Genomic DNA, 17,780 nt, shown 5'->3' with positions numbered 1-17,780 from the left:
GCTTGAGTCATTGGAGTTGTGGCAGGGTTTTCTTACGAGAAAGCAACTCTGTTCATCTGCCAGGCAGAAAGGATGCTCGCGTGGGGACTTGTCTTGCTCCTAGGGACAGGCAGGTGGGGCAATGGCCGGTCCCTGTGCCTGCACGCTGTGGTCCCCCACTCAGGATCACCGCACCCTGTGCCACCCCAGCTTTTGCTCTGTTCCTTCTCCCAGTGACCCATCTTTCTGAGCTGCCCCCAGGGCCCGGTTCCCATCTGCTCAGTGGAGTTTCGAGGTCCTGCTGCAACGGGGTCGGCGTTACCAGCCCGGGACATGCAAAGGGCGCCTGGGTGCGGGCGGGAGGCAGGGCTGGGGAGCACCGGGGAGCCTCTGGGTGTGGGGGGAGGCGAGGAGGCTGCTTGCCGTGCTCCGAGCAGCGGCCCCTAACCTGCTCTTTCTCTCCCCGCAGTACATAGGCAGCCTGGATGTGCCGCGGCCCAACAGCAGGGTGGAGATCGTGACGGCCATGCGGCGGATCAGGGTGAGTGCCGCGGGGGTGCCCCTCTGCGCCCCTTCCCCGGGGTCGTCCCTAACTCTGCAGCTCCCTCCATCAAAACATCCGTGTACCAAGTGTCACGCTGCCACCCCGCAGCATCCCCGGCACCTGGGGTACCCAGGACGTCCCACGTGCCCCGGCTGCACGCATCAGCTGCCCGAAAACGCGGGTGGTGTGCGGGCAGGTTCGCTCCTGGCTGACGGCCCCGTGCGAATTTAAAGCCCCGAGTGCGGAGAACCAGCAGCACGTGGGCGAGCTACGGGGCTCGCTTGGCGGCGAGCAGGTCAGGGGATGTCAGCTGGCTATGAAATCATCCGACTTCCCGAAATAGGCACGGGCAGGGTGCTCGGCGCTCCGGCCGCATAATGCCTGGCCGGCAGCCACCAGAGCAGCTCTTCCTCCGCTCCCCTGCCTGCCGCGTGCGGCCGGGAAGCCTCCAGCCTCCCCCCGGGGCTGGCGGTGATGTTTGGGTTTGTTTCTTTCTTTGTTCGCTCCAAAATTTCAGCACGGAGAGAGCTCGTGGGCTTCTCTCAACAGCTTTCCTGCACGCTGCCCTCGGCAGTGCTTAATGTCGTGGCCTGGGGGCGAGGTCTTTGGGTCTTTTATGTATTTTTAATTTTTTAGATTTGCTCACCTTGGTTGCAGGCTGGGGTTGGGATCTGTTATGCCATGGAGAGCTCTCTGAGGTCTGTAGGCGGCTGTTTCCTCCTCGTCCCCCGGGACCCCTGTTGTTCTGGGAAGAGACGTTTGGGGTAAGGCGGCTTAAAAAAAAAAAAAGTCTCTGGCCCCAAAATCACACAGCTCCACATCAGGGCGAGAGGACTGGCACAGCTTTGGGAGCTTAAATAAACCCAAATGTTTAAAAGCAAAACCAAACAAAGCAGTCCTCATGGACCGATGGAAGCAGACTTAAGCCCGGCCTAGACAATTCGTAGCTGAAGCTGTGAGCGGATGCAAATTAGGGTAAAATAATGATTTCTTCAGACAAACGATGTGTTTGAAACATGTGCTCGAGCTGCCTTGGTCCGGGGTAACGCGGGACAGATGCAAGTTGTTAAAGGATGCGAGTCTGCAGATGTGGCCTGCCAGAGGGACTCCGAATTTATTTCTGGCTTTGGGGTGCTGCTTGCGAAAAGGGTGCCAGGAGGGGTGGCGTGATGGGGGTCACGTATACGGGGCCCTTCGTGCCCTGGTGGGGCTGCGGGGGCACAGGCTGGGTGCCGGGGCTGGTGTCGGCTCGGCTGGAGGTCGGGGAAGTTCCCCAGGGGAGCTGGGAGCACAGCACTCCCTACCCATTGGCACGGGGAAAAGGGGCAAAGAAAAAGCGTGTTTAGGCACAGACAGGGAGCAAGAGGAGAACTTGACGTGCGAGCTCTAGCAGTTCTGTGCATCCCGTTCAGAGCAGCTGCTGACCCTGGATTTTATGCAGCTTTTGATGCGGTGCCTGTTTTAGGGCAAACGTGGGGTCTCCCTGCTTGTTCTCGCTGCTGGTGAAGGAGCAGCCTTTGGGCTACCCCCCCGCTGGGTTTTGGCTCAATGTACCAAAGGATAAAAACGTGCACGGAGGCACCCTGCCTGGCAGCGGGGGTCCCGGGGAGGGGGGGAACACCCCGGGAGCCCCCAGGAGCTGACGGAGGATGGGGTTGGACTGCAGCATCCCGCTTGGACGGAGCCCTGACCCGGGGAGCAGGGCAGGAGGCGCATAGCAGGCATTGCTGGCATTCCTGCGCTGCCTGCCGCCCGCCCGCTCCCCCGCAGCACAGCACGCCTCCGCCGGAGGTCTCTTTCTTGGGTCTGGAGCCAGAGAGGCTTTTCCCTTTCTCCTCCTCGCCTCGCAGAGGGTGACCCAGTCCAGGTCGCTGCGCGCTCGGAAGAGCCGGGCTGGGCGTACCTCCCAAACGCTCCCTGCCTCTGCAGCCGGGAGGGATCCATCCCTTAGTCTCCTTAGGTTGTCGGTGGGCACCTGAACCTCAGAAGGTCCCAAATTCAACGGTAATTAAACACTGGTTAGAGCTGCAGCCAGCCTGCCCCGAACGGAGCTGCTGAGCTGGAGGGATTCAGAAAGGAGCTGCTGCCAGCGAGGGGCTTACTGCGCCGACGTGCCGCGTCTTCCCAACCCCAGGCACTCTCAGCTGCTGAAGAGTTGAGTTTAAAATGCCTGAACTGGCTGCTAGACATCCTTTTATTTTCTTCTTTTCCCAGAATGCTTGAGCGCTGCGGTCGGGCCCTAAATGGCAGCCCTAGCTGTATGTTTTCTCGTGGTGTTATGATGTAAATACATGCAAAATGCAAAATCCTCCTCGTGCTGCTGGCACCTCTCCAGCGCAGCCCGTGTTACCTGGCCGGGGCTTGGCGCAGTCCTTCTGGAGGGTTTCGAGTCCTCCTTTTTGCTGCTCGGATTGCCGAACGTGGCCTTAAGCCAGGTTGAAATCCTGTATAGTCACTGTTTTAAATGCTGCTTACGTGGAGGTCTCCTGCAAGCCTGTTTCTGGGAAGTGTCCGGCAGAGGTTTGCAGGCTCAGAACCACGAGGCATTTCAGGCACTTTAATGCCTGGCTCCTCCAGACCTCCTACTCCATCAGGTACATCTGATTTTGTGGGACTTTTGCTACTTCGCATAGCTGAGCTTTTTTTTTTTTTTTTAAAGCAAATTGGCAAAATTTCTGAATTTTAAGAAGCCTGTTGAAAGCCGAATTTTGCCTCCTCCGACAGCCACGTGCACAGTTGGTGTGAAAATGGGTGCGCTTGGACAGTTATTTGCATAGAACACGTGGTGTCATCTGGCGCACATTTAATTAAAACCTTTCAGATATACCTGTTTGCACCGCAGAGGGTGTTTAAAAGTGTTAGGCCATTTATGTCTTGCTTGAGGAGAGAGAAAAAAAGGAAGGCAAACAACACAGCCCGTGTGGTTTGTGCAGGGGAACGGAGCAGGGTTTGAAAGCAATCTGCCGAGGGTGGGTGGTGCGTGGCGGCGGGCTGGGGGCGCGCCTGGAGGGGGCGAGGAAGGCAGCTGGCTCCTTGCAAACAGCGCGGGGTGCAGGGCGAGCTAATGGCTTCACGTCATCATCCAGGACGGACGGGATTGCCTTCCATCTGGGAGGAACCGGTGGGGTATTTGTCATAATTTCAATTGCTCTTTCGGCATCCTGACAATCAGAGCAAAAAGGGCAAAGGTTTCCAGGCGGGTTTATTGCTCTGCCAGCGCTGCTTAACTTCATAGCGAAATAACCTCCCGTCTGTGTCAGACCTTGCGCCGGTGTCGGCGCTGGCCACGTACCTGCGTGATGACTGGTGCGGGTGCCATTACGCGCTTGTGCTTCTCTGCTCACCCCCAAGGGCCCGGGACTGTTTGAATAATCAGTTATCAGTTCCCTGCTGCATCGCCCAGCGGTGCGGAGCCGCCGCCTGGCGCAAACCTGGGTGGGAATGCCCTGGGGCAGAGCAGGGCTCGCTCCTGGGGAGCGCACAGAGCCTTCGCCCGCCCTTACGGCAGGCGGTAGCTGCAGCTTGCTGGCTATACCAGGTCCCAGCTTCTTCACTGCTAGAACTAATTCCTGGTGGGTTTGGCTTCATGCAACGGGGAGGCTTGTTCTGGGTGGTTCCGTGCACCAAATGGCCAAGGAGGGGACGGTGGCATCAGAATCCAGCCCACAAACATGGCACGGAGGGGCTGGGGCAGTGCAGGAGCATCCAACCGAGATCGTGCCTTCCTGGGCTGCAGCGAAATGCTGGGGAATCCTCTGTTTATGAGAGGAAAACCCCGAGTTATGGCCCACAGCTGGCAGCGAGCACGGATGCAGCGAGTGCTGCTGTCCCTCTGGGTTTCCTATTCAGTCCCTCGGAGCCTGCCCCCGGCTGCAGTCTCTAAGGGTAAATTGTTCCGTGGCTGTTCTGAGCAAGGGCATGTGAAAAACTCACGGGTCTTTCTGTGGTTCGGGCGCACCCAAGCTCGCCCTCCGGCTGTTTGATCTGTGTTTGCCCACAGCCAAGGAGCTGGCAGCTGGACGGGGCTCTGCCCAGGGCCCTGCTCTTAGGACAAGCTAAACAGAGTGACTTTGGGTCAGCCCCTGGGACTTGAGCCTGGGAAACGTGCTGTGTATTCTCGTTGCTTTCTTCTGAACCCTTTCCCATTGCTTCGTGGAAGTTTGTGATGAAATAGGTGATCCTATGTCAGGATGTGACGTATCGCTACGGATTTCCACAGCGCTGTGCTTTGAGATAATTTCACCTTTCTATTTTGCCACACATTCCCTTTTTCATGTGCCTAGGATCGCGCCGAGTCCATCGCAGCAGCATGACAGAGGATGCTCAGGTCACATCCTCCCTGCTGGGTGCCACCGCTCAGTGTCTGGACCTTTTTCAGCTTTCTGCATCTTGTGCATGCAGCTTCTGTTCCTTTTTCCTTTGGGAAGCCGCCTGGCCATTGCCATATAAATCCAGCTGAAACGAATAGCTACCGAGTTCCTGCACGCTTGACCTGGATATCAAATACACCGCTCTCTCCCAGACCTGCATAAAGATCAGCACTGCGCTCCCGCTGCCGTGGGGCTTGCTGAAAGAACAGTGGCATTCTGTCAAATTTCTATTGTTGCTTCATTTTGGGATCTAGCAGTTAGTGGACGGCATCCCCTTAGGCCAGGCTGTACTATTGTTTCAGATAACGTTTGTCAAATTGCTTGCAGGGGGGAAACTTGAAATATATTCTGTAAATCCCTCAGCCAGCCTGATGCCTTTGCGTGGTACACTTCTAATTTTATTGGGACAGTTTAGGATCTCATTTTGCAAAGGACTGTTGCTGCGGTGCGTTGTGCTGCAGTCCTTGTGGTTGGTGTGAAGTCCCACATTGGCTGTTTTCTAACTAAAAGCTTGAAACCTTTGTCAACTTGCAGGATTTTTTTTCCAGGATCTGAGCCTATAACTCTTTACAAAGCCCTCTGTAGGGCATTATTCAGACCTGCTGATTTCAAAATGTAGACTTCAGTGAATAATTTTTAATACCTGTGTTAGCTCTTGCTGAAAGAGGAGCCAGGAAACAAACGTGTGATATGAATAACTGCCTCTTTTCTCCAGCTGCAGCCCAGGAACGTTGCTGCGTACCGTCAGCGTCTAACGAGACCCAGAGGGCCGCCTTGTTTCTGGTGCGCTAAGCATTCAGTGCTGTTGCTCATTCATTCTTTATTAATTGTCTGAATTTCATAATTGCTGATTTAGTTACGTTATTGCCAGCTTGCCTTCTTTGGGTTTGTCATTGCTGTTCCGCCCGGCCACTCTCGGCTGCTTTCCGCGCCGCGTTGCTCAAGCTTTTCACGCAGTGTGGGTGAGCGTCTCTTTGGCGTGCAGTGAAACGGGTGAGTGAATGAAGCCTGGCTGCGTTTCGCAAGCCGGGCTGTAAACCTCGCCGTGTTCGGCTTCTGCTCGCCCTCAGCCGCATGGGTACGTGCGTTGTGTCACCCCGTTTCCTCACCAAGGTGGAATTAGGGTGAAGCCTGGGGTGGGCACGCTCCCCGGCGGTGCCAGCCCTGCGGCCCCATGGTTGCTTTGGGGCAACGCCTCCCTTAGCGTTGATCTCGAGCACGGAGAATGTTTTTCTCTCCTGAAAGTACCCGCCAGGCATTTTCTGGCTCTCTCAGTATCTGTGCAGCCCGGGCTGGGTGCAGGACTGCCGGCCAGCCCCGGCCTCGGGAGCGATGTCCCATGGGGTGCTCGGTGCCCCTCGCCCTCCTGGTGGCCCTGCCCCGTGGGATCTTCTCCCTGCTTGGAGGAGCTGATGGGTAGCTAATTAAAAATACCGCAAATTCCAGCCAGATATGGGGTTTCCAAAGAATGTGCTGCCGCTGCTTATATTAGCAAGGGCTGATAAATAGCTGCATGCGTGCGGCTCATCGCTGGTGTCTGCGGGGCAGCCTGGTTGCTGCTGCCCCCGCGGGGGTCTCCGAATGGGAGTTCTGCAACGGGGGACTGAGAAGCAGCTGTTATCCATAAGAACCTTATCCCCTTGACCGTGTGTTTGGTATTGATTTAACTTTTATCCGTCCTGATTTCTCCAAGTTCCCTGTGAAGTGCTCGGGGTGAGGGCGGCTGCTGCGCGTGCCCCAGCGCGTTAGCTCAGCTAATGGAACTCGGAGGCAGAAAGGAAGGGGATCGAGGCAGCTGTATGGTGGGAAATAGCAAAGCGAGCAGACGGAATTTATTGTGGAATAGTCAGTGTTATTGGAGCACATATTTTTTGTGATAAATGGGCGTGCTGCTGTGATCTGGGCTTATTTCAAAGCACCGAGCCTAGCTCTGCTCTGCCGCTCTCGCAGCGTGGGTATTTTTAGACCGATTCCCATTTATACCCGTCAGGACGCATGGCCGTCACAGACAGTTACCAAAATTAAAGCTGAAATTGGATGGGAATATCGGCCCTGACCTTGTCAGCACAAACCACGACGACAGCTATTTCGGATGCACGCGCACCTCGGAGCTGCGCTTTTCCATATGCACAAACGCAGCCTCTGCTGACCTGCGGAGGAGCTTTATGAAGCAGCGTTAAGCCCAAGAACCAGCCTCCAGCTCTTCGTTTCTCCCTTTCCAAATCCCCGTGCCCCTCGGTGGATTGATAGCCACCGGCAGAACCTGACAGGGGCCGGGCAGGATGTTTTCGGCCCCGGTTCTGGCACCGTCGGAGGGAGGGCTTCCTGGCGCGCCTGCGCGTCGCCGGTGTCCGTGCGCATGGGGAGGACGCGGTGCTCGGCCCAGAGCTCTCTCCCGGCCCCGGGGGACCAGCAGGGACCTGCCTCTGCCTGCCCGAGCAATCTGCTCGGCGTCGTCCCGCCGGGGCTGGGCTCGCTGCAGGAGGCTGCCTGCTGTGGAAGGGACCCAGCGGGAGAGGGGGGCGCGGGCAGCGGTGCAGAGAACGGGCTGGTGGTCGGCAACCTGCGCCTGCACCCCTTGCCAGGTGCGTGCGTCTTGTCTACGTGTGAGCTCTCCCAAACCTTTGGCCTAAGACTTGGCTCATGGGACACGTGGGCATGCTGCAGCACCACGCTGCATGCTTTGGTGTGATGCAGCCCTGCCCAGGGCTGGAAATCATCCGTGCACCTTCTCCCGTTAACGGCACCAGCACCGAGGGACCTTCCTTGCACTTTGTTGCTCTTTTCCTGCAGATATCGTTCTTGCTCTTTGTTTTCCCAGCAACGGGCCAGGTCTGTCTCAGGTTCCCCTTCCAGGGGGCAGCTGCTGGGGCTCATCAGAGCTGGGATCTTGGTGCCATTTCCTTGTGTGGGTCAGGAAAATACAGCCCCAGTACTGCTGTTAGCATCCCAGCAAGGTGCCTCCAGGGTCCCCTCTGGGTTACGCCACACATTTCTGGCAAGTATTGTCATTTCTTGTGTTTTCGGTGCCAGAAATGGCCGGGTACGTAGCTTTCCTCTGGAGCTGTTAATTCTTGGGTTTCTGGAGCTGCGGAGCCTTGATTAAGCTCGCCCTCAGCTGTCACTTGGGAACAAGTTAATTCTTCACGAGCAGGTCATTACTGCTGCTCCTCCCAAGGGCTGGGGAAGGCTTCACAAGGCTGCTGCTTGCTTCTCTGTCCTTCCATACTCCAAGCTGATGGTGGGTTGAAGCCTAGCGTGTGCTGTACCAGCTGGGATGGGGACAGCCTGCTGCACCTGGTGAGCTTCCATTGAGGAACCTCACGTTTATTTGCATTCTGCTAGCGCTGACGTGTAGCGTTCCCAGTAGTCTGTCCCGTCCTGATGGAGAATGCTGGTGGGCAGACTGGAGTCTGTACCCGCTGAGGTTTACGTTTTGGACTGAAATGAGGGCATCTCTGTTCAGGCTAATCTTTTTCAGATGCTTGCGAACGTGGGGGGATGCCGAACCCAGAGAGGCACCGTCTCCCTCCGTCAGCACCTCACCTGCCCAACAGAGCCTGCAGCGCATGGTTAAAAGTTTCCCCACACTTGTACCGTGTAGGAGCCGTGAGACAGGGGCAGATAACGCGTTTCTAAGGATGTGGAGGGTTTTTTTTGTGCTTTTCACACATACCCATCGCACTCGAGGCTCGTACATAATTTTACTCCAAACTGACAAGGTTACATGCGCTCCCTATTAAGTAACATATGTTGCTCTGCTCTCAAGAAAGGGCAACTCTAATACTCTGCCAGTAGAAATGTGTTGTGCAATGATGCATACACCAGCTGGCATTATTTTCCATCTAAGAGCATGCCTTTGAAGTTATTTAAATAGCCAGCTCTGCATAAAAGACAGATGTTGAAAATAGACTCCCACTAACCTGTGGTCAGTGCTGAGACTCTTGTGCTCTGCTGTTTAGAAATGTTTCTTTTCTAATTGAGAAGATAAAAATGTTTTTTGTTTTTTTTTTTCCTCTGTGTGTGTGGAATGTAAAATTAAAGGGTAGTCTTTATTCACTTGCTTCACGGCTGCTTGGAGTTTACAAGTCATCTAATAAATTTTTGTCCATTAGTGAGACATCCTTAGTTTTTTGTCTTGAATACATTAAAAAATAAAAAGCACATCTCAAAAGTCCGTTTTCAAGCCTTGAGCATTTTAGCAGAGTTGTTAACCGGAGCTCGGAGCTGTGCAGGCCCAGGAAGAGAAGCATTTTTCTATTTCTCTTTCCCATTTCTGGGCATTTCCCTGAAGTTGTTTATTGCAGTTGTGCATCTTCTGGGATCGTCACACTGCTATAGCCAAGGATTAATATAATTAATGTAAGCCTGAAATATTACTATGGATGTTTCAAAATCTAAAATTGTCCCCAAGAGGGGTAAAACACCTGGGTTGAAGGCCCAAAAGCCTTTACACCATCTGGTTATTTGTAAGAAAGACGGTGACAGGCAAAGGGGATGGTGGGGGAAGCTGCGCAGACCCTCTTTCTTCCTTCCTTGCTGCCAGGCTGGGTGATGATTTCTGTGTCTCTTCTTCAGGAAACAGCAGGCTGGGCTTCATCTCTCCAAACTGGAGACATCTGTAGCCGAGCCTATCCTCCTGGTTCCCCCAGCGGAGGGAAATGTGGGTTTTCTCCCGAAGCAGCTGCTCCGGCACCGTTGGCGGGACGGGTTTTGCTTTCCCCACGTTTCCCTGCGGGTCAGTCCTTCGGCCCCGGGCGAGGTGGGTGTGCGGAGGCACGGGGCAGGTGGCCATCACGCTGGGAAATCCGCCGGGCTTTGGTGCACTTGGGGCCGTGCTCGGTCTCAGCGAGGAGCTCGTTAGCGCTGGGAGATCTTATCGCGCGCTTGGGGATGCAGGATGTGACTCCCAGCAAGAGCTGCTCTGGCGTTGGCCCAGCATCCCTGGAAACGTGCGGCTTGTCGTCTTCTCCTCCGGATCAACGCTGGCTGATCCCTCCGCAGGCTGGGATAGAATAACAAATTGCTGATTTGAGCAGTGGCACCGTGAGCCGGGAGGTCTGAGCAAGCCCTGCGCGGTTTTGAGTTCATCCCTTACAGCCTCTGTGGCCCAAACCTCGCTCACAGAAACTGCACAAACCCGGCCCTGCCCCTGTCCCTGCCCGTAGCTACTGCTCGGGGTGAAACCCGCTCGGTTTGCTGAATTACAGCCTTGTGAGGGAGGCAGAACAAATTGCACGCTGTGGCTGTGAGCAGGGGTGAAGCAGCTCACACATGACGATGTTCCTACTTGTTCTGCAGAGCAGCGAGTGCTCCAGCTCGGCGTGCCCTGCTGCTCCCTTCTCCTGCTGCCCTCCCTCGCAGCCCCTGTTTGTGCCAGCTCGGGGTCCCTTCCCCAGGGTCACCCGCAGCCTGTGTGCGTTTTGGGGCACGCTGCAGGATAACGTGGGCCAAGGGCAGGTCCAGCTGTGCACCACCCGCAATTGCGGCGTGCACCGAGCCAGCCGGACCTGCCACCGCTCTGCTCAGCAGTTTCGGGTGGGGAGATGTCGGCTCTGCCCTTCTGATCCATCCCTGGCATCCCCCCCCCCGTGAGACCACCTGCACCTTGGCAGGACAGGCGTGCATCTGAGAGCAGGCTCGGCTGAGCTGCTGCCTTGTTGAATTCTCTTCCTTGCTGAGCCGTTATTAAATTTCAGTCAGTGCTTCACCAGGGAACCCAAGCGGGCACGAGTTCATTAGTGCTTTACTGGTTGGAGCTGGGCTTGGGTGCAAGGGAGATTATCCCAAAGAGCGCCTGTGCTCGTTGGTGCACCCATGCTAACGAGCTGGGGCTGGTGCAGGACGTGGGGTAGCTCTAAGTGTGTGGCTCAGGCTTGCAAGGGAGCTTGGCTCTCCTCTAGGCATCGGGATAAAGGGCGAGATTTATGTGAGCGCTCAGCAAATCTGGCCGTTCGGTCCTCCTGAGCGCTCGCTTTCTTTGCTGCCTTCAGTTCCTGCTGGAGTTCTGCCTTCGGCACGCGGGGATTTGGCTTCGGCACGGCGCGGGCGGGCGAGGGATGAGCCCGGGCAGTGCCCCTGGCCTGCAGCCATGGGTAGGGCCAGGCGTGTGGGAGCGTCTGCCGGGCGCTCTGTATCCCCTGCGTCCCGTATAACCTGTGCTGGGGTTTGGTAACCTCTCTGCTAAGCGCCCTGCTCTGTCTGCGCAGCTTTACAGGGGCTGGTACTCACCGAAGCCCAGGCTAAAAATAGTCCCTCTAACCACGAGGTGTTTTTTGGGCTGCTATCTCTCTGAGCCAAGATTAATTAGCACTCAGGGTCACCCGGAATATAAATCCCCTGGCTCCAGCAGCTGGGTGCCGATGGTCAGTGAGCAGCAGGACCCGTACAGCAGGCGGCAGCGCCGGGGGCGTGGAGCCGTGCTCGGTGCCGTGGAGCATCCAGCCTGCGGCACCGGAGGAGAAATGGCACGCGGGGCTTTGGAGAGGGTTGGGTTGCCTGCTGCTGAGTGCTCGGGCTGGAGCCCACCTTTTTGGGGCTAAATCGGGTTGGTGGGGTTTCAGATGCACCGCTGCGATCTTGGCACTGGTCCTTAGCAGTAGCGGGGGCTCCTTTTTGACCAGATCTGAAGGCAGCCCCCTCCACCAGGGATGCAGGGAACAAGCCCTGCAGGCAGCTCGTGGATGGGGGATTTTGGGGCTGGCTGTCGCCACGGCAGGAGCCTGAGCTCCGCTTCCTGCAGCCCACCACCGTGGCTCCGGAGCACGTGGGCTTGCCCAGGCTGCCCGGCGCGTGCAGGGAGAGGCAGAGCTGCGTCACCCCGCCGGGCGGTTTTCTGAGTCATCGGTATCGCTCATCCCCGCCAGCCACTTCCAAATGGCTTTGAGGAATTGTATTCTCAGGTCTTTTGTCGTTAAATCGCAGGTCGGGGCCAGCAGCTTTCCCTGCCTGCTGGCTCTGGCTGCCGGAGCTAATGCATCACGCGGCGCTGGAAATGGCACGGAGCCTCGCGTGGGCACGGGGCAGGGCTGTGCATCGGGGCGCCTGGCTGGTGCTCCCCGTGCGGGCTAAGGAGGGGATTAATTAAATCCCTCTTCTTCACGTAGAGGCCGTGGGACTGCTGTGCCGGGAGGGGGCTGTCCCCTGTGTGTGGGGACTGGCATGCTGGGGATGTGGTGTCAGTGGTGGAGTGGTTCTGTGGGTCCTCAGAAATCCCACAGGGATGGAGGTGGGGGCAAGGGGAGGAAAAGGGGTTCACGAGCACAGTTTCCATGCTCACAGCGCAGAGCTGTGGATGCTCGGTGCCTCTCGGGCTCAGCTGGCCACGTGCCTGCTGTCCCCAGGGCCACGAGCGTGTGCATGGACCCACTGCTGGGGGTCCCCCACCCCACAAAACGCCGTGGTTTTACCCCAAAAGCACAGCTCCTGCAGAGGACGGTTGCAGTGCAGGAGTTTGCCCAGCCAAAACGAGCGCCTGAGCTGCTCCCCACCCCCCGCCCACCCTCTCGCTGCTTGTAGGGCTGTGCATGCAGGAGGGGCTGGATTTAGGGGAGTCGTGGTCTCTCCCCGGGGCTGGATTTAGGGGAGTCGTGGTCTCTCCCCGGGGCTGGATTTAGGGGAGTCGTGGTCTCTCCCCGGGGCTGGATTTAGGGGAGTCGTGGTCTCTCCCCGGGGCTGGGCCGGAGCTTTGTGTTTAGTCACTGATCTTTGGCAGTTCCTGAGTTTTATTTCCCATCCAGTGACTTCTAACTGGAGTGGGTAATCGCATTATGCCGTCTCCCCCGGCGAGGCTCACAGAGCCCTCAGGAATCCTCTGTTTCTGTGCCGAGCCCCCCACATCCCCACTGATTCCTCCTCCCAGAGCTCCCCAGTGGCCACAAACCAGCACAGCAAACCCATGGGGCTGGGGAATCGCCCCTCTGCAGGGGGATGTGGCCCTGTGGAGGTGCAGGGGGAGCAAAGCCCTGTCCCGTTGAGGGGACACGTTGCTTCGAGCGGGCTCCTCTGGGCGCTGGGCAGGAGGAAAGGATGCGGGTCTGGGGAGGCACGGGGCCGTAGGGAAGCCTTTCCGTCCCGTCGGAGCATCCTCAGGACTGACTCAGGCCTCTCTCTGCAGTATGAGTTCAAAGCCAAGAACATCAAGAAGAAGAAGGTGAGCCTCGTCGTGTCGGTGGACGGCGTGAAGGTCATCCTGAAGAAGAAGAAGAAGGTAGGCGGCCCCGGAGCGGGGCACCTCGGGGTGGCAGGGACCCGCGGGGCGTGCAGCAGCATGGTCAGGAAGGTTGGCCTTGAGTTCCCGGGGGCGGGGAGGCCCCTCGCAGTGCTGCCATGGCTTTGGGCAGGGTGCAGTCCATGGGGTTTTTGGCTGCAGGCAGGGGAGGTCATCAGCTGGGGCTGGAGAGCAGCAGAGCCACGGCAAGCAGCGTCCCAGCACCCCCTCGGCCTCATTCTCGATCTCGAGGGCAGCATCTGACGTACTCATTTTCAGCTTCTTCCCTTGCAGAAAAAAGAATGGGCCTGGGATGAGAACAAAATGCTCGTCATGCACGATCCCATCTACAGGTAAGGCTGAGCCCCGTGTCCGGCAGCGGCCGCTCGCAGATCCCTGCCCTGCGGGGAGGAGGGGGGCCGCTCACGCAGAAAAGCCTCCTCCTTCCCCCCGAGCTCCCCAGGACAGCCAGTAAGCCCTTTTTAATGATCCCAATTAGAGCAATAATTAGTGCTGGGAGGGAGCAGGCGCCCGAGCCAAGAGGCCACCTCTCCAAAGAGGCACGCAGGTCTCGTTCCCATGGGTCCCCCGCGTCCCGTGGTGCTGCCCTGTGTGGGCTGAGCAGAGAAATCCCTGGGCAGCCTTCACAAAGTGTTTGCTGCAGGTTAATTTGCTCAGTGTAGGCAGCACAGTTGCCAAAAAAAAAAAATATAAAAAAAAAAAGGATGCGCTTTAGCAGGGCTGTGCTGCAGAGGCTGGGCAGCTGCCAGCACCCCAGAGCATGCCCTGCAAACAGGCTGCAGCCTTCAGCCTCCTGGGCACCACGGGGAGCGTGTGCTGGAGGCAAACCAGCTTTGTTTCCATCCTGGCAGGATATTCTACGTGTCCCACGACTCCCAGGACCTCAAGATTTTCAGCTACATTGCCAGGGATGGCTCTAGCAACGTCTTCAGGTGCAACGTCTTCAAATCCAAGAAGAAGGTGAGGATGCTGGGGGCCGTCCCTCGGCGGGGGGTCCCGGCGGGGTGGCCGGGACGCTTTGCCCTCTGAGCTGTGCTCAGCACCCCGCGGGCCGGCAAGGCTGACCGCGCTCTGCTCGCCTCCTCGCCCGCCGCAGAGCCAAGCCATGCGCATCGTCCGCACGGTGGGGCAGGCGTTCGAGGTCTGCCACAAGCTGAGCCTGCAGCACACCCAGCAGAACGCCGACGGGCAGGAGGACGGAGACAGCGAGAGGAACGGGGACGACCTGGACGTCCCAGGTACCGTGCCGGGGTGGGGTTGTGGGGTCCCGGGGGGCTGGCAGGCGCTGCGCAGAGCCGCTGCCTCTCCGCGACGTTGGCTGCTGGCTGCCACCTGCGGGGAGCAGATTTGCACGGCGGTGCGCGCTGTGGAGCTGCGGGATCTCACCCAGCGAGGAGCCTTCGCTAGGCGTCAGCCGGCATCCTCGCAGACGTCCCCCGTGCTGGGAGCCCATTAGCGGGGTCAGCGGGCGCCCGAGAGCTCTCCGTGCTCGGCTGCACGCGCCGCAAGCATTTCCTCGCGGCTGCCGGGACGGAGGCCAAAGCGGGGACCGTCCCCACGTCCCCAGGCAGTGTGCGGGCTGGCTCCTGACCCTCTGAGTGTGTAAGGGTGTAAATGTGTAAATGCTGCGCTGCCATCGGCTGCGGGGTCCCCCGGCACAGCCCAGCCTCCGCAGCTGCACTGTCCTGGGGGGACCGTGCTGTCCTGGGCAGCTCCCTGCTTGTTTTTCCTCTCCACAATGTACCGGCCATGGTGTGCTGTTCCCCGGGGATTTCTGAGCATCTGGTTTTTTTAGTTGTGTTTTTTTGTCTCTTTTCCCGTAACCTCCTGTTTACCTTTACTTTTCTGTGCCTCCTACCCCTGATGGCCCATTTCCCCCGAATGCAGGGGTTTTGGCTGCCGTTCCCCGGGTGTGTTTCGGCCGCGAGCCCCAGGGAATGGGGCAGCCGAGGACGGGGTGGCGGGGGGGGGTGCGTGGGGTCCCAGCTCCGTCCCTGCCCTCCCGCAGCCTGCCGCCTCACCGCTGCGGAGCGGGCGGCCGCCTCGGCGGAGGAGACCGACATCGACGCCGTGGAGCTGCCGCTGCCCGGGGCCGGCATCCTCGACTTCAGCCGCGGCGTCACCGACCTGGACGCCGTGGGCAAGGAGGCGAGCGCCGACGCCAAGGTGCGTGGGTCCCTCTGCATCCACGGGGCCAGGGGAGGGGATTTTGCAGCGTTGCCCAGCTCCCGGATCAAAGCCATCGGCTGCTGCCCTCTGGCTCGGGGCCCGGGGCGCTCCCGCAGAGCGCCAGCCTCGCCACAGCCATGTGGAAAGTGTCTGGGGCAGAGCTGATAGGGATAATTGTTTTTCACACCAAAAAAAGTGCCATTTATTTATTTATTTTGATACAGTGGAAATTTCCACGGGAAACGTCAGCCTTTTGTGAAATCTTCTGCCAAAACATTTGTGCTTTTGTGACATTGCTGTGGGGAATGCGGGGAGGTCAGCGAGCCCACCACCAGGCAAAAACCGTCCCAGAGGTTTTCAGCCCGCCGCAGCAAGGCGTGTGCGGTTGCTTTGAATGCAGCAGCCTGTTCCCTGCGTGCTTCGAGGGCTGCTCTGTGCCTGGTGGTGGCTCTCAGGGGGCACGGATGGGGTCATGCTTTCCCTGTCGGTGTGTTGCAGGGCTGCCTCCACCCCGAGGACATCCTGACCGCCTCGCCCAAGCTGCTGCTGCCCTCGTCCGCCCAGCTGCCCGACCTGGGCACGCCGCTCTCTGCCCACCACCAGATGCAGCTCCTGCAGCAGCTCCTGCAGCAGCAGCAGCAGCAGACGCAAGTGGCCGTGGCACAGGTTCGTCCCGCCGCGAGTCCCTGTACCTTTAGCGGTTACCCCAGCTTTCCTTGCTCCCTGACACCTCCCAGAGCTCCCCGCAATTACTTGGCTTTCTCCCTGGCCCAAGCAGCTGGTGCCGTGCTTTGGCTGGCCGGTGGGAGGGCGGCCTGTAGCCTCGTCCCCCTTTCTGCAGGGTCTGAGGCTGTGTGCTGGACTTGTGCCCGCCGCGGGATGGTTCCCGTCCCAGGAGCTGCCACTCGGCTCCTCTCTAACCCGCTCCGTGTGCGGCGCGGTGCTTCGGTGTCACTGATTTATTAACGAAAACGTTGTGCTCCGTCGTGCCGAATGCCTTTTAGCTGACTGAATGCATTACATCAACGCCCCTGTCAGGGGCACTCGCTGTCTGCTCTCAAAAGCACGGAGTCAGTTCGTCTCTGGACGCATGGTGGTTGGCACCGCCTTGGTTCTTTACCAACAAAGCCAGTAGATCCGCGGTGTCGTCCAGGATCTGTGTCAGACTGATGGCTCTGTAGCTACGGGGACCGTTTTGTAATTATCTCTGCCTGTAATTACTTGGCTAGGGATGAAACACCATTTAATTCCCTCGTTGACCAGAAAGACTTGCTTTTGCAAGGTATTTCCAGATACGTGTAGAAGTCCCTTGAATTACGGCCAAGCAGCCTTCCTGGGTGCTGTCCCCAGGGGACTGGTGGCACAAGCCCCTGTCCCTGTGCCAGCGGTGACATTTGGGCTCTGCTCGCTGCTTCCCTGCATCCCCCGAGCCCTGCAGCACGCCTGTGACGGAGGCAGCTGTCAGGCCGGGAGGAGGGATGCTTTTCAGGCTGATGCTGTCAGCGCTGAGCTTTTGCACCTGCTTAGCGTTTAATTGTGGTTCCACCTCTGCCAGTTCCTGCTTTGCCCACCGGCACTGGGCAGAGGGCTCCCCCACCTCCCCTGTGGTCACGTTTCAGCCAAGATAAAACTGATCTTTTTTTTTTCTCCATCAAATCCATGCTTTCTTGTCTCCCTGGGGGTCTTGATCTGTGCTGGAGGTGGGTGTGCTGCATGCGCACAGGAGCCGGGGGTGCAGGCAGGGTTGGTGCTGTGCCAGCGTGGCTCCTGGGTGGCTCTGTGCTGCTGTCCCCCTGCCTGGAGCACGCTCCTGGGGCTCTGTTCGCTGCAGCTCGCAGCAGAGCTGCCCCGCTGTGCCGGGTCTCACCCAGCAACGCCCCCATCCTTCCCAGGGCCCTGGTGCTGGCCTGATGTAGGTGCTTGCGTATCGGTAGCTGTGCTGAAATGAACGGACGCTCTGCCCACGGGCGTTCCCTGCCAGCGTTTCCATCGTCCTCCCGCTGCGCTGAGCGTGCCCTGGCGTGACGGGGCTGTCTGCTGTCCCGCAGGTCCACCTGCTGAAGGACCAGCTGGCTGCGGAGGCGGCGGCGCGGCTGGAGGCGCAGGCGCGCGTGCACCAGCTCCTGCTGCAGAACAAGGACTTGCTGCAGCACATCTCGCTCCTGGTCAAGCAGGTGCAGGAGCTGGAGCTGAAGCTGGCGGGGAACAACACCAGTAAGTGCTCCCACCCCGTTCTCTCCCCTCCCAGCTAACGGGATCCCGGTTTTGCACATTCCCGTGGTTTTGTGCAGGGCAATGTTCATGCCCTTCTGGCCCAGCGTGTTGCACGTGCAGCGGGGTGCTTGCACGCAGAGTGGAGGGAGGTATGGGGGCAGCGGTCCCACATGTCCATCAGCATGTCTGCTCTCCCCAGCGGCTGCACAGTCTGTGCCAGCTCCTTCCCTGCCTGAGAGCCCCTCCTTGACCTTCCTCTCCAGCAGATGAGGCC

General features: G+C 58.4%; 1 protein-coding gene across 7 annotated transcripts in view; it reads left to right on the top strand.

The window, feature by feature from the left end:
• Positions 1–17,780, top strand: part of NOS1AP (nitric oxide synthase 1 adaptor protein) — a 36,556-nt gene that overhangs the window by 10,393 nt on the left and 8,383 nt on the right. For 4 of the 7 annotated variants that reach the window (XM_048080292.2, XM_048080286.2, XM_048080290.2 and 1 more), the window contains exons 2-9: positions 449–520; positions 13,010–13,102; positions 13,382–13,455; positions 13,975–14,083; positions 14,220–14,361; positions 15,132–15,289; positions 15,791–15,958; positions 17,341–17,506. In XM_048080292.2, the coding sequence (XP_047936249.2) occupies positions 506–520; positions 13,010–13,102; positions 13,382–13,455; positions 13,975–14,083; positions 14,220–14,361; positions 15,132–15,289; positions 15,791–15,958; positions 17,341–17,506 (925 nt within the window). In that variant the 5' untranslated portion in view covers positions 449–505. The remainder of the gene's footprint in view (positions 1–448; positions 521–13,009; positions 13,103–13,381; positions 13,456–13,974; positions 14,084–14,219; positions 14,362–15,131; positions 15,290–15,790; positions 15,959–17,340; positions 17,507–17,780) is intronic. The other 3 variants (XM_048080287.2, XM_048080291.2, XM_048080294.2) reach the window with 1 other exon arrangement.

This window comes from Anser cygnoides, chromosome 8 (assembly GCF_040182565.1).
Source record: "Anser cygnoides isolate HZ-2024a breed goose chromosome 8, Taihu_goose_T2T_genome, whole genome shotgun sequence".
Taxonomy (NCBI): Eukaryota; Metazoa; Chordata; class Aves; order Anseriformes; family Anatidae; genus Anser; species Anser cygnoides.
This window is presented reverse-complemented; position numbering and strand designations above follow the sequence as displayed.